General features: G+C 46.1%; 1 protein-coding gene across 2 annotated transcripts in view; it reads right to left on the bottom strand.

The window, feature by feature from the left end:
- SH3KBP1 (SH3 domain containing kinase binding protein 1) overlaps nt 1-18,015 on the bottom strand; it is a 1,226,118-nt gene that overhangs the window by 157,669 nt on the left and 1,050,434 nt on the right. For both annotated transcript variants that reach the window (XM_085622521.1, XM_085622520.1), the window contains 2 exons: nt 11,529-11,609; nt 6,866-7,025 (listed from right to left, as the gene is read on the bottom strand). In XM_085622521.1, coding sequence (XP_085478647.1) covers nt 6,866-7,025; nt 11,529-11,609 — 241 coding nt within the window. The remainder of the gene's footprint in view (nt 1-6,865; nt 7,026-11,528; nt 11,610-18,015) is intronic.

Raw genomic sequence — 18,015 nt, 5'->3', positions numbered from 1 at the left:
GCGTGGTGAGCTACTAAGTGGTGGGATGGTTATGGTGGCCAGTGATTGGCTCCTTTGCCGTGCTCATGGATGCTGACTGAAACTTCTCTAATGATGAAAACACTGGTAATGTGGTAAAACTCCTTAAGCTCGGAATGACAGATGCACCTCCCCTTGCACGTTATTTCGGCTGATCCAAAATGGGACTGACACTTTCACTTCCACGTTTTCCAGATAATGATCTGAATTCAATCCTCTTGCTTAAGGTTGTTCATTGTAAGCTTATTTGTATTTCCACCTCCGGTTTGGTCCACCACAGTAATGGCCGTGTAATACCGGCGACATTATGTTAGGTCAGAAATATTGGTCAACGGATTAGTATTCGCTACAAACATCTCTTGTAAAGTGAAACACAAATACGAATCCTAGCAAGTCGTGTATCAGCTTTTCATCCTTATAAAGTCCTGATTCTGAGTTGGTCAGAGGGATCGGTGCTATTTATCACAGCTGATACACAGCAATACCTTGGGTTATTTTATTTATTTATCGGGTGCAGTAAACAGTACCTATTCTGAAGTTTTGGGGAATAACATGCATCTTTTCGTGCTTAAAGCATCAAAATACATATGGTACCATAAATACCATACACTTTTTTCCTGCTAAATTTCGGAAGGTTTGACCTACCAAAATTTAAATAAGTGTAAGGGATTTAACTCACCCCATAATTACCAGATGCAGCAAACACCACCCAACCCGGAATTTCGGCCCCTGTGCAAATAGTTTTGTGTAGGGGTCAGAAAACTCAGATTAACTTGTAATACTGCATTAGGGCACTAAATGTGATACTATTAAAGTGAGCAGTTGTAAAGTATGTTATTTACAGTGCTGAGAAAGAGCAGAAGTGCATAATAACCTATCATATAAAAATATAAGTTATTATTAATTGTTGTCACCACTCCATTTTCTACATTGTTAATCAACCATTGCTGGGTTCCTGGGTGAATCAGCACCGCGTATGGCTCCCGATTGCAATCACTGAGGATATGTTGGAAGGGTACGAGAAGACCGAGTCCTACTTTGGGTAGTGAGTCAGACTAAACTAAGACAATGGCCTTCATTGCAAGATGACTTGAATTCCCATATCGGTCAAAAATGCATAATCCCCTGGTAGTGCCTCTGTTGGAAAATGGCCCTCTCTGAAGGGTCACCCCAAATGTTTTGACTTCCTCCTTCTAGTTTTTTTACCTTCTCTTGTATGCTTTTAGGACTCTGAGCACTTTACTACTGCTGACCAGTGCTAAAGTGCATGTGCTTTTCCCCTAAACAGGGTAACATTGGTGTATACACAATTAACACATTTAGTTTACTTGTAAGCACCTTGTAAAATCATATACCTAGGGCCTGTAACACAAATGCTACTAGTGGGCCTGCAGAACAGATTGTGCCACTGACACAAGTAGCCTTTCTAACCTGTCTCAGGCCTGCCAATGCAGGGCCTGTGTGTGCAGTTTACTGCCACTTCGACTTGGCTCTTAAAACTGATTGCCAAGCCTTAAACTCCCCTTTTATTACACATAAGTCACCCTTATGGTAGGCTCTAGGTAACCCATAGGGTAGGGTGCTGTGTAAGCAAAAGGTAGGACAAGTACTCTTAAGTTTTGCACGTCCTGGTAGTGACAAACAACTAAATTTGTTTTTCACTACTATGAGGCCTAATCCTTTCATAGGTTAACATTGGGGATTCCTTAATACACCTTTAAGCTGTAATTCCTGATTAGGAAGGAGTAGCTGAATCATGTTTTATATCTTAGGAATAGTACTGATAAATCCTCTATTAAAGTTGGATTTAACATCCCTGTTTTAGAAATGCCTCTTATTGCTCTGTATGTCTTGCAGCCTGTCTCTAACACACGTCTGATAGGGTGACAGCTACACTTTGTGCATTCCGTCGAGACAGTCACAAACACAGGAAGGGTGAGTGTGATGGAGAACTCATCTGCATCCACCTGCATTATGAGAGCTCTTCCTGGGAAGGAAGAGGGAGGGGGAGCCGACATTTACACCTGAATAGGCAATGTCCTGTTTCCCACGTAAAGGGCTGATTACCCCCCACAGATAAACTGGCAGACAGGGCTGGGATGAAAGGGGACCTGTGCACTTTAAGGGCCTGCTTTGAAGTCACCCCCATTTTAAAGCCAGATTTGGGTATAAGTACTGGGGCTCTGACCCTAACAAGACAGTACACTACTGGACCTGTGAAGAACTCTGCCAGGAGTAAAGACGGCTGTGCTACAAGGATTGCCACTCTGCTTGAATGACTGTTCTGAAGAAACGACTTCTCTGAATTTCTGAGCTGCCCTGTGGCCTGATGATCTCTGCCCTGCTAAGGACAAGGACAGGACCCATCTCACTTGAACCCAGAGTGACTCCGAGGGCTTGCTGGCTTGCACCCCGTTCTAAAGTCTCAGGGCCATGAAAGACTTCCTGCAACCCTGCTGCTGGACTTTTCCATCTGTGACTTCTCCCTTGCTTCAGGTACCAACTAGTCCTCAGCCTCAGAAGTTTTGCTTCAAAATTGACGCAGTGATGACTTTGCACCGATCGGAACTGAAGCATTGCCCTTCGACGCCGACCGATGACCTGACTGCGACATGACGACGACAGACAGCGTGTCTCGACAACAACGCAATGCCTGCATCGTAAAGGGGTTTCTTGATGAAGCCTTCATTGACTGCGTGGATATGTGCCGATGCTCCCCCTCCATCCATGGATCAACGACAATGCAGCACCTCCCTGACTCCTCGCACCGAATCTTCGTCGTTGATGCTTGCTCCTTCCAAAGTACTTTGTCAGCAGGACCTGTCTGAGTCCTGTAGCCAGCCTGCCCTCTATTGCGGTCAGCCTGAACTTTGGGTTTACTTTAGTCTAACGCGACCTCAAGTTACCTTTGAGCGCTAATGCCTTCTAAACACTATTTTTGGTTTAATCTTTAAAAGTTCCTAACTCCAATTCCACTTATTGGATTTGTGTTGTTGTGGGCTGAGTTTCTCATAAAAATACTATATATTTTTCTAAACCTGTGTTGAGTATTTTTATGGTGTTTTCATTGTGTTACTGGGTGTGTGCGTGTGTGTGTTGCACAAATACTTTACACATTCCCTCTTTAGATAAACCTGACTGCTCTATGCCAAGCTACCAGAGGGTGAGCACAAGTTATCTTTTAGTGTGTATCAGGCTTACCTGGACTAGGATTGAGGTCACTAGTTCGACAGGTTGACACATCTGCCAACTAGAGAGCGAAATTCTAACAACCACTAATACCAATACCCCTAGTATTGGTAATTCTAGGTTCTGTATTACCATGAGGAATTTAGGGTGGACTTACACTGAAGGCATAAATGCAGTGTCTGCATTGATTTCAGAGGCGCGGACCAGCCTTCAGGCTCAGAGTACAGGCAATTAAAGGGTACCTGGATGATTTAAAACTGGCTGTAATGCCAATCTTTGTGGAAGAAAAGATTCTTGGTGAGGAAGCATTGGATATTCTGGCTATCCTTAGTTATTTGTGTTTGCAGGTTCACAGGAGATAGAGGTTTCTTAGGTCTGGAGCGAGTGGGAGCCTTTGAGAGTCAATGTTGTGCCGTACCATTACATAGTGTGTCTGACTGGTCAGTACACCACTACTCCATGAACTCTTCACTTGCTACAGCAGCTTTACTGACAACTCCAGGCACAACTAAAAGATGTAGCTTTGGTTAGAGCATATACGCCTTCCAAAACATCAAGTGAAATCCCTCATTCTTTGAGAATTAAGCCGATCAAAATTCCCCAATACTTTTCCCATAGCTTTGGCACCTGCCTCTTTAACCTTCGCTATCCATATGCCCACAGACATTGTGATGACAACATCCTCTTCCAGAAACCTATGGGTGAACTTTAACCCTGCAAAGAATATGGGAATGTTTATAACATCTGCACAAGAAACAGATTTCCATTGCTGGATACATAAAAAATACAGTAAATCATTTCCATACAGTCAAGAACTGATATCAATTATTCAAAGAACACTTGACTATTGTAATCCTTTACTAGTAGATCTCTAGTGTATTGTTTTACCCCTGGGATACATTATTGAATTTCACTACAAGGATACTCTGCAATATCTCTGGCAAGCTTCACGCTCTGTAAAAGAAGGAGTTCTACACAAGCCACTGATCATGGCTGGTAAGACCAAAAGCAGCTCCTCCCAGAAATATTTCTTTAAAACCCTGATTTGTTTTGTTGCAACTCACAATTTATGCTCAGGCAGCAAAGAACTCCTACCAACACATAAAACAGTGTATGCTGCATCTAGGTTTCGATCAGGTACTGGGGCTATTAAACTGGAACACTCCACCAGCTCGAATCTGCTCAAAGCCTCCACTCACCTACCTACCTCAACACTGCTATCAAGGAGCTCCTCATCTACTAAGAACTTTCTTAACTTATTCCGCATTAATGTTTCATTGCACATCTGAAGAAAGTATCTATGATGCACATATGAACTGTCCAGTTAGTGCTCAACATCTATAACTCACCTAATCTAAGAATAAACCCATCATCTAATCCAATTCACTGAATCCCATCGCCATCCCGAAGCATTCAGCCCAAACCTGCTATTGTCCTAATGCTCACAGAGATACTACGGCTATATGCAGCATTTCTTATTGAAATGCTTTGTTGTGTGGTAATAAAGACTGGGAGGAAGAAGACTGATAAGGCAGTGATGAGAAATATCCTAGAACGTTAGCTGCAGAAATATACCAGTCTAGCATTTTCAAGCAAATTCCACAGCCTCCCTTGTACACAGTACTTAGGATCTCAAACGTATCCTGGGTTATTCAGGAATCCCGCTGAGAGCTCTTTGATATGAGGTAACTTCCAGCCCTCTCGTGGAGGCAGACAATTGTTGTGTTGGGCCTGGAGAAGTGAAATGGAGGTTTGGGGGAAATTAGGAGCAGTTCGGTACAATGATGTAGCTGGGTTGAGGGGTAATGACGGCGTTCAAGACTTATTCCATTGATAACAGAGCCCTTATTTGTGCAACAGTGATTGGCCAAAGAGGAGGTAGCCTTAACAGAACTATAAACAAAATTGCCTCCATTCTTTTCCTAATCATGAAATGCATACCAAGGGTTTTATTTATGCTCCAAAATATCCACCCCCATCTAAAAACAACAGCATGAGCTCTAATTCTTTCTCGCCTCCATGCTGGTAATGAGGTTCTGGCTAGAATCCCACAATTCTCACCAGGCTCCATAAAAACAGTGCTCCTCTCAAGCTCCCTTTTCCATTCTTCCACCAAAAAATTCTAACATATCACTACCATTGCCAAGAAACTGAATTGGCTTCCCAACCTGGAAGATCACATTAATAAGTATTTGCAAAGCCACTAGGTCTTGCCTTTGTGACTGAGCCAATGGTGCTAGCCATGCTGCACAGCACCCACAATGCTGTGCAGCATTTCTTTCAAAAAAGAAAAAAATCCTATGACATGGCTGGGTGTGTCATTTTGTAGATGCGCGCACCAAGGCTGCACATGCCTACAAAATGAGGCAAATAATTTTTTCCTTTTTGTTTGCCGATCTAAGTTGGATCAGTAAAACAAACTAAAAAAGTAACACAGGTGGGGAAGGAACATGAAGGGGCGGGAGTGGTGCAGGAACATGGAGGGCTAGGGAAGCTACAAGAGGGTGAGGGGCGAAGCACAATGAGGGGGCACATGGGAGCATGGGATCCGGTTGGTAGAAGAAAATGGAGAGCAAGGAACGAGTGGGGAGCCCACGGCTGAGACATGGTGAAACGAGTAGCAGAGGAGAAGCATACGGACAAAATACATTATCGGGGGAATGCCCACCCAAGGGAATCACGAAAGAGGGTTGGGAGAAGCACACAAGCAGCAAAAGAGCAACACAAACAAAGACTGGAGGGGGAAAAGTACACAAGAAAGACAGCTGGTTAAAACACATAGGCTCTCACAGAGTGCTTAAACAAAAAGATAAAAGTAGAGCCTGAAAACGGAGCAGTGGAAGAACCCAAATAATGCGTTCATGCTCCAGTGGAGGGTCAAATACAATAAGAGGAAGAAAAGCACACACATGCTAACGAATAAGAAACAAACAAATGAGAGTGACGATGAACCCAACCAATGGTAAGCAATGAATGGGCTATAAGCCCACTGTAAGCTAACAATATTTCACGCAACAGACAGGTATTGCGCTATCCAGAAGGGGAGACCTAAAAATCGGATTCCTCACCTACAAAGCCACCTATGCAAATTATCCACAAAATTGGCTGAACACCTCAATATCCTAAGAGGCCAAAGAAGCCTGAAGAGCAGATTCTCATTATTACTCAAAATAGCTAAATTCAAAACCTTTGAAGCACAGTACAAAAACGTCTTGGGCACCACAGCATCCTTCACGAAGGCACACCCTGCAGAACTACGGGGACTCTCCCTACTGACTATCAAGAAATGACTAAATAAAACTCACCTCTTCATCCCGAGCAATCCAACCAAGAACTAATCTAAATCTCTCAAAACATCCCAAACAGTTCTGAGCCCATACCCCAGGGAGTTTGAATGGTTTCCGCCATAGATATACCATGTCCAGCATCCAACAAACGTTTAACACTACAAATACAGGCTGTTGTCTCACTGACCAGTTACTGTCCCATTGTTTATTCTTACTTTTTGTCTGTGTATTTTCACAGTTCTGTGTGAAGAGCACTAATGTCTCACAGTAAAGGAGAGCTATGAAAACCAAAACTTGAATAAGTAAAATGAAAATGGGGAACATAGTTCAATATATTATGATCCCAACAATTTTAAAAAGAAGTACACTACCTTGTCTGGGCAGGCACTGCTGGTCTCTCTGGTCGACGAGGTGGCAAGGTGGCCGGTCTGTTTAAGGAATTGGATTTGGGTGGCCGAGGCTTCTTCGGTGGTATTGCAGGAACAGAAGGCCTTTGCAGATCTATAAGTTTTTGTTCCCGCTCTGTTCTTTCTGTAATTAAAAAGAGATATGAAAAGAGAGGGATATATTAAACCGTAGAGAATGAAACATGTTTACATTTGTCTTGAAAAAAAGCAATTAAATGTCATCTAGTTTTCTAATAGAAACTACAAACATAGCACGAAATGCTTCGTCCCCAGACCTAACTGCTCAAGAAATGTATTTGAACAAACATAAAATGCTAATGAATATTATTAGGAGGTAAATGTTTTCTAGAATTCCCAAATTAGGTACTTACCAGCTACACCAATTCTTAAAAGGATATTTGCAATATCCTTATAATGTACAGAAGGGGATACTTTCTCCCAAATATATTCAAGCATTTAAGAATGTAATACATATAGTAACTGTGCCACCTTCACTCTTATGCATATTATGTTTTTATAAAAATTCTTTTACATTTTGGTATGTCTAGAAAAAGAGTTTGAAAGCATATATGTGCATTAAGCCTTTTCCCCACCAATGAGGGATACGGTGTTCCAGTGGTCCACTCTTTTCCTATTTCAATAGTGAGTTGTGCACAGAGTTGTACTTTTTCCCACTGCAATTACAGGACTACCAATACCAGAATGCACAGAAAATATCAGGACTGACTGAGCCACTCATGTTTAACATATGGTAAACTGAACTTTTTGGTAATCACAAAATGCACAGTGAGGAGTTAGTAATCCTTTTTCAGAATGTGTTTCTTCTTTGTGTGAATAACAAAGAAAATTGATTTGGTTATTGGCGAAAGATGTGGGGATGTAATTATCAAATGTGGCGCAGACTGAGCACAGTCAATGAATTTACTCAGCAAAGGAAGACTACATTAGGAGGCAAGTTGAAGCAAATTATGTGGAAATAGAAGGTTAATTATGAAGCAAGGTGTGTGATTAAAAACAAATTATGTGGCATATTCTGTGGCATTGAGACAAGAGAATTAACACTGATGGGGATGCAGTGAAAGTTGACAATGGGCAGTTTAGTAAGCTCAGCTTCTTATGGAGTCTCCTGCATAAATCAACCATCTCTGAGGTTCCCTGGTGTAATCAACATCTAAGACATGTAGAGGCTGATGTATTGGTCGCAAAACGGTGGTTGAAAATTGTGCACCGACTTTTTTAACCCAGACTTTAATTTTGTGATGCCACATATGTGCTATTTAGTCCTTTTGCACAACTCTAGTCAGAGAAGGTCACAGAATGACCTGGTTAATAAATATTCATTAAGATTTATCAATTAAGAAGCTTGCTATATACAACCCCCTGCAATAAGCTGTAAGCTTCTGGGCGGTGGCCTGCAAACACCAGCAGACCACTAGTCCTGTATTTCCATTCCCAAACAGGCAAATGTCTTGTTTTTTTTTTTTTTAAGTATATTTCCCTAAAGGAAATAAATGGTGCTGCTTGAAAAAACACAGGCCAAGCCAGATCCTCTGTGACACAGAACACAAGCAACCCAATACCGGTTTCATCTTTATTAGGGATCATCAGTCAGGTATAGCTCGGTTACAGTGGCACAGTGTCCACTGGACCCGTGTCTGGGCATACCCGTCCCATCTCGATTGCTTTTGTTACACTTCAGGGAGGACCTAGCCTGGCAGTTCATGTTGAACTATTCCTACTGAAGCAGGGTCAAGACTGATTTGCATGTGGCTGGATCCAAACTGAGGTGGCATGGTGTGCAAAATAACCATGGACTGGGATGAGGCCCAGAGTAATTACCAGTGGCTGAGATTAATTCAAACATTCCATACATCACTTTTTAGTATATGTCATCTGAAAGGCAGCGACTGCTAACTAAACTTTCAGTGCCGTAAGGATGCTATTTATGGTAGTGGCACCTCTGTAGGCACAAAAATCTCCGCAGGGCCAGTGAAGATCGCTCAACATGGTGTGTGGTAGTCCATCCAGGGGGTTGGAGGTGGGCCATACTCCATAACCTTAATGAGGCCATTTATTTTTAAGGCCAAATGCTTTCTGCGCTCATTTATTTGGCTTGCCACATGACTTCAAAAATAGCCTTCTCTATAATAAATTAAATTCTCCTCGGCAGCAGAATATTGGAAAGGGTGCTGCAGACTGTGTATACATTAGTAAGAGCCAGGGTGCTAGAAAACTATTTTGTGACCAAACCTTTGGTGTGTCCACAACGCTGGACCTGGAACAGTGAAATATGCAGCCTTAAAAACACATTCTTCAGAATCCTCAAGAGTAGGTTCACTTTCAGAATAATCAGTCCTTAAGATTTTGTGTGACAATAATATTGCAGCCAAAATATCACCAATTAGAATATCGTAATGGTAAGTACATAAGAATAGGTTTACTAATTCCGCATGTATGTACCTTGATTATTTGTCAATATCTTGGCTATGATATTCGTGTATCATGATATTTATGTACCAGGTGCAGCTGACACAATGAAGAGGTGGTGGGGCACAGGGGAGTGCTGGAGGGGGAGCGCGCGGGGGTTGATAATAAAAATTAAAAACCCATTTACCTGGAGCTGCAGCCGTGTACGGTTGCACCTCCGACTTCTCTTCCTGGTCCCGCATGCACTGGGACAGACTCCATGTGCAATCCCCATGCTGCTCTCACGGAGAGCAGTGCAGTGATTGGTCTGAGCAGCATTGAACAGCCGGGCTGGAGAAACCCCACAGACTTCCTAATCTTAGCAGAGGGTCATTTCTCCACCTTGGACGGACAGCCAAAACACATATGCGCACTTAGGGTGTGCAGAGAGTACTCCTCCTCCCCCTCCATGCCTCGGCCCGCCCTCCCTGGACGTGCTGGCTCAGAGCCAGTTAGTGAAAAATAAAACGACTTAGGTAATCATTTTATTTTTCATCTGCTGGCTTGGAGTCACAGTGGGGCGACGCTCATCCGCCATTGCGGCGGAGACTCCTCTGCGGTATACTCAATATTCCGACATACAACCCAATTGTCAGGATACAAAAACGTTTTAGCCCCCATGACCTTTCCTAAATTCCGAGAATATTTTAAGCTGAAGTGTACTGGAGGCAAAATGTCTTGTAATAAAGGGCTCCAGCACTGTTGAACCCTACTTTACATTTCAATGTAAACACCCAGCTTAAACATCATAGAACCGGGATGTTTTCTAATGTTGTGGCTTATTTTTGTGTAAACACACTGTTATCACTGGAATTAGGCTTAGACAGGGAAGCCTGAAGCAGCCCTGAAAGAACCTTGAGCAGCCCAAGAAAGACCGTGACCCACGCACTCATAACCAGCAGACTAGAATACGTTAATGCCCTCTATGCCGTAATCAACAAGTCTCTACTCCACAAACTCCAGACCATACAGACCACCGCAGCCAGACTCGTCCTCGGCATCCCTCGACAAGAACACATCTCCGAACACCTGCGAGACCTATACTCCTGTCCAGAAGAGAATGACCTTCAAGATACTCATCCACGCCTACAAATGCCTCCACAACACCGGACCCTGATAACTCAACGAAAGAATCACCTTCCACGTACCCAAGAGGAATCCCCGATCAACCGACCTCGCCCTCGCCGAAAACACATGCATTCACAGAACGGGCAGAACAGCCTTCTCCTACATCGCGCCCAAGACCTGGAACAAGCTCCCGGTCGACATCAGACATGCCCCCTCTCTGCACATCTTCAGGAAGACCCTCAAGACCTGGCTCTTTGACTGACCGGAGCTGCCTCCTACCCCCCCCCCCCCCGTGCCTTGAGACCCTCATGGGTGTGTAGCGCACTTAACAATTCCCTAATTGATTGATTAAGTTTTTATAGCCCTGGACATTATTAACCATGAGCAGGATCATCACAATGTGTGGGCAGGTAAGGCCCTTTGTACAGGGCCACACCTGTCAACCTTCTTCCGCCATTTGTTTCTCAAGCACAGGAATCTTCAGCCATTGGCTCGACACACTGTCAGTCACATTTTAGATCAGGCAACAGGATTATTTTAGTCTCAACTTCATTCTATTGGCTGTTTTGGAGTATCCTTCTGCTTTCACTGAACTGCATGGGAGACTATTTTACATCTGAATAGTACACTCCGCCATCGCGCATTTAATTTGTTCTCTTATCCATGCAAACTCAAAGTCATTTTTTATTTTACTCTTTTGCAATGCAGCTGGATTTTTCAAATTCATTTGTCAGCACTGGAGTGCGTTTGTCTTTGCCAATGCTTGTTACATCTAGAGCTGCTAATTAAGAGGACTGTGAACACCTACAACGAGGTAGCCATGAATCAGCAGGTGAGCAGCGCTAAACCAGCCGAAGACCAGTCGCAAAGCCTTTAATCCGTCCGGCAGCAACCAGAATGAATTACTGGTCAGTCCGCCTAACTGGATTTGGTCAGGTCAGGAAATGGAAAGTTCCCGGCACCCCGCAGACAGAAAAACCACCTGCGTTCCATTTCAAAGATTAGCATAAATCTAAATGCTTGGAGACAAGCATGCGTGCTCTAAAACTCAGCGACCCCGCATAAGCAGAGGAACAGATATAAAATATCTCACCTTTCTCTTCTATTCTGCTTGGAAGGGACTCGGGTCTTTCGGGAGGCACCTTTCGCGCGTCATGCCGTCTCTCGGTGGTACCTGCAAAAAAAGATAGTTACTGAGCAAGGCTTTAACAAACCCAGCCGGCATGGTCTCGTGTTATAGTACTTGTTAAGCGCCGCAGGCTGCGAAGCTTCATGGCGCTAAAATATGGTGTACACGTAAGGAAAAACAAAATCAAATCAGAGAGTAAATGAAAGGCACACATCAATTAAACCCATCAGCGGAAGCGCCAGTTTAAGTCGCGCGTGCAGGTATGACGCATAGAGGCGAGCGAGCCGATTAGCCTGCGCAGGAAATGGAGAAGGCGGAGAGATTAACTCTCATCGCTGAATATCCCTTTATTAGACCCTTATGGCGTGACAGGCACAATTGAGAAACGGGCTGCAGCAGCCACGCGCAATACGCGTTTGTATTTTGCACGTAGCAATTAAGAGCTCACTTTTGTATTAGAAATGCGCCATTCTCAAGAGATGTTATTCCAACTGTCTAAGACAGATATTGCCCAGTTCCTTCTTAATTATTAAAATGCATTATTTTAGCTGTGGCACTTTGCATAAAATGCCTTTATTTGTGCTGACCTCGCATGCACTACCAGCAGGGCTTTAAATGGGAAAAAACAAGTGCAGGTACTCATTAAAATAGAGGCGAGGCAAGTGGGCGGGGCTAGAGGCGGGGCTATGGACAAGATATGATCATACATAATGACTTCTGGACCAGTTGCAGCACATATCAAAACACACGAGAAATGCGTTTATGTAAATAAAACAGATTTACATTACAAATATGAAAGCCATGATGGTACTTTCACCCAAATGGTCGCTGTGTACCTGATTGACAGTGCAGGGTCTGTATAGAGACCCTGTCCTGTTAATCACAGCATGACACAAGCCCTCTCAAACCCCTGCGGTTTGGGGACATTCAAATGGGCGCTGCTGGAATCTTCACCAGCAACTCTGTAAAAGGCTACTTCAGGGCTCGGTTAATTACATGCTCCTCGGAAGCAGAGCGGCCTCTGCCCTGCACTGGAGGAGAAACCTAACCTGCGCCTGCCGTGCCTTGGATCAGGGTACCGGTACTCTCCCTGGCTTCAGAGAAGTGCCGGTACTAACGACAAAAAAAATCGGAAGTGCCGGTACTCCGTACCGGTGAGTACCGGCCCATTTAAAGCACTGACTACCAGTAAGGTGAGGCCTATTATTGGTATTGGGTGACCAGCTAGTAATTATTTTCTCTCTCTCTCTCTCTCTCTCTCTCTCTCCGTCTCTCTCTCTCTATCTCTCCCCATCCCTCTCCAACTTGGTTCTTGAAAATGAAGACTTCTGTAATTTCAGTAAATGTACATAGTTCGGTGGCATCAGTCTCTACAGTCTCAGCACACAAAATCCTGGAGCTGGAGGATTGGGCCGTAGACTGTAACAATGTTGTTGGCTTCTTATGGGTGGTTCACTGGGTGTTGGCCGGCTGGGAGGCGAACAGGAAGGCAGTGTGCTTGGGGGAGTGGTTTCCGCTGCATTACCCCCATCTTCTTCTTCCCTGCTCTGGACGCAGGGGCAAATTGGGCTCTGGCCCAGAGCCCCAACCTTTCAGGTGCCCCCTAATAGAGCCAGCTCTGTTTTGCAGAAAGGTTTCCCTGATGATCTTTAATAATTTTTAAATAGATTAAATACAATTTTCCTTCAATTTATTGTTTACGTGGGTGTTGAGTGAGAGTCTATTATAGATATTTAGCAGAGAAAGTGTTTTTATGTTTTGTGCAACATCCATAAAACAATATTTTAAATCAAAACAAGATCGCACATTTGTGAAATGGGAGGGTTACCACAGTGATTATTTGCAGTAATATTAACGAGCTGCTGCTGTGCAATATTAAAAACATGCAACACTATCCCTATTAGATGCAAACGTATTTAGAATTTTCACTAGGGTTCCTGAGCAATGTCAGTGATCTGGCCAAAGAGTGCATGAAGGAGCTAAAATTGGATCATAAATTCAAAGCTGTTCCGAACAGGCCCCCCCAAAATTCGTTTGGCCCAGGGCCTCCAAAATCCTTAAGATGTTCCTGTCTGGACGCTCCGGCTTGGGCTCAGCGGGGGCCGGAGGCTATACTCCGAAGGCTCGGCGGGGACCTCTTTGAACCAGGAGATGTTTCGCGATAACTCCTCGCTCCCTTTTCAGGCCGTCACCATGGTTCCATTGCTGGCAACGACTGTCCAGGTACCTGGTTCATAGATAGTCTGGAATTTCCGTAGGACAGTGGCACCAGGTCGGAGTGACCGCAGTGCAGCATGGCTTCGAGCACAGGCTCGGTGGTTCTGTCGTTCTCTTCTTGCTTGGGTTTCCTGGGCGTCTAGAGACGAGGATGTCCACCCTGGGCACGTAGGGATCAGATCTTTCTCTGTGGGCCTTTGAACATGAGGGACCACGGGCTCCGCAGCGTGGTGCAGTGTGGCATGCTCCGGTATTCCCTGAGGAACTCGTGGAGACGCTGCTTGGGATCCGCTTGTTCCACCATAGCGATGCGTAGCATTTTGTTTAAAGTCCACATGAAGCATTCAACGTCTCCATTGGCCTGAGGACATTGAGTCGTGATGCGGCGGTGGCGGATCCCTAGCTGACGTAGGAAATTAGCAATCTCTACCTCATGGAATGGGGGCCCATTGTCGCTCCGGATCTACAGGGGAAATCCAAAAGTGGCAAACACTCTCTCCAGGGTGGGGCCACATGGGCGAAGGCAGTCAACACGACTGGTTCTACTATGGGATATATCGAGAATGCATCTACAAGGACGAGCGTGTGTTTCCCTCTGGGGAAACTCCCGAAGTCTAGGCTCACTTCGACCATGGGAGGGTGCAGGCCTCTTCTGTGATCACCGGGGTCAGCTTCTCGGGAGCACTGGTTAGTTTGCAGGCTGGGCAACGGCGGACCAGGTCTTCAACCATTGCCTCAAGTTCAGGGAACTAGACCTTTTCTCTCATTCTCGCCTTCATTTTAGTTACGCCTTGGTGGCCTCCGTGGGCCCGTTGGGTTGCAAGCTGTTTCAGAGCTTGCGGTATCACTAGGCTCGAGCCTCTCAATAGTATTCCATCTTCCATGGTGCTCAGCTCGCTCCTCACCCTCCATATCTTTGCCAACTCTTCTCGGTCCTCCGGTGCCCAGGCGCTGTTGAAGGTAGTTCCTCCATGACCCTTCTTGCACCGCCTGGAGGGTCCAGGTGTATACAGTGTCTTTCTCTGCAGCTTCCTTGATTTCCTCAAGTGTCATGGCCTGGGGACACGCCGCCGCTGAGATCATGTTGATGTATTGTTTCGACCCTTCGAGGTCGCCCGCCTCTTCCTGTGGTGCTGGCTGTCGGAACAGAAACTCCACAGGGTTCTTCACCCCCGGTCTATACACTACTTCCATTTGGTATGGCTGGAGTTGTACAGCCCATCGCTCACTCCGTGGAGGTGGATGAGGGGCTGATCCCTTGGAGAGGGGACCCAGAGGCTGGTGGTCGGTGACCACAGTGAATGGCTAGCCTGTCAGGTACAGGTGGAAATGATTACTGGTCCACTTTATAGCGAGGGCCTCTCGCTTGATCTGGGTATAACTTGCTTCCGTGGGGGTCAGCGACTTGCTGGCAAACGATAAGGCTGCCCACCTGCCTGGCTCCTGTTCCTAGGCCAGCACCGCTCCCAACCCCACTGGCATCTACCAGTAGTTCTGTCCGCTTCGCTCGATCGAAATAGGTGAGGGTGGACTCTTCCAGGAGCGCGTCTTTGATGCCCTGAAATGCTTCCTCTTCCTGCTGTCCCCAGTGCCACTTGGCGTCTGCTTTTGTGAGGGCTCTCAACGGTTCAACACGGGCTGCTAGACCGGGGATGAACCTCCCGCAATAAGTAGCCATGCCTAGGAAACTCCTCACTTCGGTAGGTGTGGTTGGAGCTGGAGCATTTCGGATGGCGTGCAACTTCTTCGGATCCACTTGAATGCCTTCCTGGTTGAACACATACCCGAAGAACTCTAGAGAAGGTTGGAAGAAGAGACACATTTCTCTGTGGAGTGTCGCCCCGTGTTCACTGAGGCACCGCAATGTGCTTCCCAGATGCTTGTGATGGTCAGCAGCCGTGGCAGAGTGGATCAGGATGTCATCGCTGACGTTTATCACCCCTGGCAGCCCGGATAGCATCTTGCAGACCGTGTTCTGGAATACCTCTGCCGCTGAGGATATTCTAAAGTTCAGTCATTTGTAACGACGCAGCCCCAGGTGGGCACTGAACGTTGTGATGTAGCGGCTTTTCTCCGCTAAAGGCAGCTGATGGTACCCTGCGTTCAGATCGATTTTTTAGAACCACCTTGAACCATTGACGTCTGCAATTATGTCGTCCATAGTTGGCATAAGATGGTGCTCTTTTTGACGGCTCGATTGGGCAACCTCATTTCAATGCAGAGGCGTATGGCCCCTGGCTGTTAGGGCTTTTCTGCGATAACTATCGGGCATACCAGGGCGTCGGTCCCAAGACCATTTTGATTACTCCTGGTCTTTCAAGGACTTCCAGTTCTCTCTCCACCAACGGCCTCAAGTGGAAGGGGACTCGTCTGTGTCACAGCGCGACTGGAGTGACAGACTTGTCGATGTACAGCTTGATGGGGTCACATTTGATGCGTCCGAGTCCTTGGAAAAGTTCCTGGAATTGGTCGAGTAGCTCATCAACCTGATGGGCTTGGACACTCTTGGCAAAGGACACCAGGCCCAGGTCTTCCGCCATGAGGCTGCTTATTAGGGTATCTGCTTCACGATCTGTGACATGAATGATGGCTGTGACCTCCTGGTCGCTTGAACTGATCGGGATGGATATTTTTTCTCTCAGTGGCAGGGGGGTTTGGCCCCCATAGGTGAATATCGTGGTCCGGAAGGGGGTGACTTGCGGACGAGGTCGGAGGTGCCAATATTGCTGGAGGCCCGTCACTTTCACCGATGCTCCTGTATCGATAATCACCTTTACTTCTGTGCCTGCGATCTTGACCGTTTAGGTGGGTTGTGGCCTTCGGCGACGCTTGAGCTCCTGTGCGAACGAGATCAGGTAAGTGTCCCCCTCATCCTCCTCTGTGGATGAATCTTCTGGTTCTTCCTACCTCCAGCTTGTCCTTTGTAGCTCCTCCTTCTGCACCGAGTCAGCTAGGGATAGTTGTCGTACCGTCCGTGATGGTGGTTTTTGTCCTCGTCTGTCCTGGCCTCGGTTCTGTCTCCTGCACACGGCTGCAAAGTGGTTGGGGCGGCCACAATTGGCACAGGGTTTGCCTTGCGCGGGGCAGTCCTTCACTGCATGTGGTTCATGCCCACAGTACCCGCACCATGTCTTGGACGCGTCGGGCCTTGCCTTCCTGGGTATGTCATTTTGTGGTCTTGTTCGGAGGGCATCTGCCCGCTCTGTCTTGATGTTCTCCGGTCTTCCTTGAGGCTTGGTCCATTTCGTTGGCCCTGGCCACTGATAGATCGTGGGTCCTCGCTAGTATAAGTATATCTTCCAGAGCGATCTTTGGCTGACGCAGGATGAGGCCTCTGAGCGTCTTGTCTCAGCACCCTTGGATGATCTGGGCCCTTATCTCCTTTGGCTGATCATCCTCCGTGCATGAGCGGGTGTCATCGAGGCGCCTTCCTCAAGCGGCGGGACACTTGGGGCACACAGCGGGGCAGCACTCACCCGCCGGGCTCCCTGATCGCACCACCAGCTTTCCGGGCGACACAGCGGTCGCAGCTCCCCAGGCACCTGGAATGTCACGCACTTCTCAGCATGGCTTTCACAGGGCAACAGGCTGAGGCGAGGGTCACAGCCCCCCTCGTCGCCAATGTGCTGGCCTCGCACGCACTACCAGTAAGGTGAGGCCTATTATTGGTATTGGGCGACCAGCTAGTAATTATGCACTCACACACAGTTGGCTGGTGCCGGAAGAACACCCCTGAGCAGGCTCTCCCCTTTTATTGATCCCCGCAGGCCATGCCTGGCCTGCGGATGACGTGTGTACAAGTTCCGGCCAGCGGAACAGAAAACACAGGAATGCTAACCATTTCATTACTATCACCCAATCTAACCGGGAACACATTTTATTGACCTTGAAAGGATAAAGGGGTGAGTTGACTATGCCAGAAGCTGGTCACACAGAGATTTTAGCCGCATATGATGAGCCAGATCATGATCTTTATTAATACATTAATGTTACCATGTAATATGAAAATGGGCATAAGGGCAAACTGAGATGTGTAAACTTACTCTTTAAGTGTCTAGCCAGCCCCATGAAAAGAATTTTTAGCCAGGTGACCTTTACATCTTCAAAATAAACATAAGATCTGAGGGCAAATCATATTTTTTACTTTTTATTGTTGTTACTGGAGTTAATATAAAAGTGCTGAATTTCAACTGCAATCCGCAGGGCTGCATTCATCTGTAATGTTTTCTCAATA

Source organism: Triturus cristatus, chromosome 8 (assembly GCF_964204655.1).
Source record: "Triturus cristatus chromosome 8, aTriCri1.1, whole genome shotgun sequence".
In the NCBI taxonomy this organism is placed as follows: domain Eukaryota; kingdom Metazoa; phylum Chordata; class Amphibia; order Caudata; family Salamandridae; genus Triturus; species Triturus cristatus.
The sequence above is the reverse complement of the archived record's forward strand: the minus strand, read 5'-3'. Positions and strand labels throughout refer to the sequence as shown.